Below are 1418 nucleotides of genomic sequence, written 5' to 3'. Positions count from 1 at the left end.
ATACTTCGTGAGTCGGCTCTTGCAAGGAGCCGAGCTTCGATATCAACGGCTGGAGAAGGTGGCTTTTGCCCTTCTAATCTCGGCAAGGAGGCTCTGAGCATATTTTCAAGGACACAGGATCCTGGTGCGATCCGACCTGCCAATCCGACAAATACTCCATAAGCCGGATTTGGCGGGAAGGATGATGAGTTGGGCGGTGGAATTATCGAAATTTGACATAACTTTCGAGAGCCGTAAAGCGATCAAGTCTCAGGCGTTGGCCGACTTCGTTCGCGAGCTCACATCAATCCAAACGACGGATCCTGCTGGCCTGGATACATGGAATGTGTATGTTGATAGGTCTTCTAATGCAAAGGGAAGCGGAGCCGAGGTAATTATTGAAAACCCTGACGGCGTTGCAATTGAGTACTCTATGCAAATGGACTTTGAAACTTCCAACAACCAGGCCGAGTATGAGGCCCTCATAGCCGGACTGTTGCAGGCACAAGAGCTCGGAGCTCGAAAAGTAAAGGTTTACAGTGATTCTCAGTTAGTCACCTCACAAATTGAAGGAAGTTACTAGGTCAAAGGACCCCTACTGGCCAAGTATCTTGAGCATGCAAGACGAATAATGGCAGATTTCGAAAAAGCAGAGGTTAGTCACATTCCAAGAAGTGAGAACAGCAGAGCGGACATATTGTCCAAGCTGGCGAGCATAAAGGGATGGGGAAACCACCGGACCGTGAATGAGCAAAGTATCCTAGAACCGACATGCATCATGCAGATTTCCCAGGTGAATGATTGGCGTACTCCCATTATTGAGTACGTCGAAAATGGAACGTTGCCTGTCGAGAGAGCAGACGCCAAGAAGCTAATCCGAGATGCAGCGTCATACACCATAATAGAGGGACAACTTTATAAGAAAGGTATTTTCACACCTCTATTAAAATGTCTGAACTCGGATAGGGCCCAGTATGTTTTGGCGGAAATCCATGAGGGAATTAATGGGCAACATGTTGGCGGAAAGACGTTAGCCCGGAAGGCTCTTCGAGCTAGATACTTTTGGCCGTCCATGGTCTACGATGCGAAAGACCACGTACAGAAGTGAGATCGGTGTCAGAAGCACGACAGGAACTTGTTGGCTCCCCCTGAGGAGTTGAGTATAATCACGGCTCCCTGGCCGTTTTACAAATGGGGAATGGACCTCTTGGGTCCATTCGCAGCAGCTGAAGGCCAGCTTAAATGGTTAGTGGTGGCAGTTGATTATTTCACTAAGTGGATTGAAGCGGAACCAATCGCGACCATCACTTCGGCCCAGATTCAACGATTTCTGGAGAGGAACATAATATGCCGGTTTGGGATTCCGGCCGAAGTGGTAACCGATAACGGGACTCAATTTGCAAGTAAAGGGTTGCAGAACCTGATGGAGAATTTCCACA

The 1418-nt window shown here is 48.4% G+C and overlaps 1 protein-coding gene across 1 annotated transcript; it reads left to right on the top strand.

The window, feature by feature from the left end:
- The first annotated feature begins 610 nt into the window (after window positions 1-610).
- On the top strand, window positions 611-1087 carry LOC133295291 (uncharacterized). Its single transcript, XM_061494099.1, has one exon. The coding sequence runs from the start codon at window positions 611-613 to the stop codon at window positions 1085-1087; it is 477 nt and encodes a 158-aa protein (XP_061350083.1).
- The last annotated feature ends 331 nt before the right edge of the window (window positions 1088-1418 follow it).

Source organism: Gastrolobium bilobum, unplaced genomic scaffold (assembly GCF_033153095.1).
Source record: "Gastrolobium bilobum isolate Gb01-03AN ecotype WA unplaced genomic scaffold, APGP_CSIRO_Gbil_v1 utg36527, whole genome shotgun sequence".
Lineage (NCBI taxonomy): Eukaryota > Viridiplantae > Streptophyta > Magnoliopsida > Fabales > Fabaceae > Gastrolobium > Gastrolobium bilobum.
Note: the sequence above shows the minus strand (reverse complement) of the source record. Positions and strands in the feature narration are given on the sequence as shown.

Coding starts and splice junctions, on each gene's coding strand:
- LOC133295291 (XM_061494099.1), top strand. CDS start 611: ATGGCAGATTTCGAAAAAGCAGAGGTTAGTCACATTCCAAGAAGTGAG.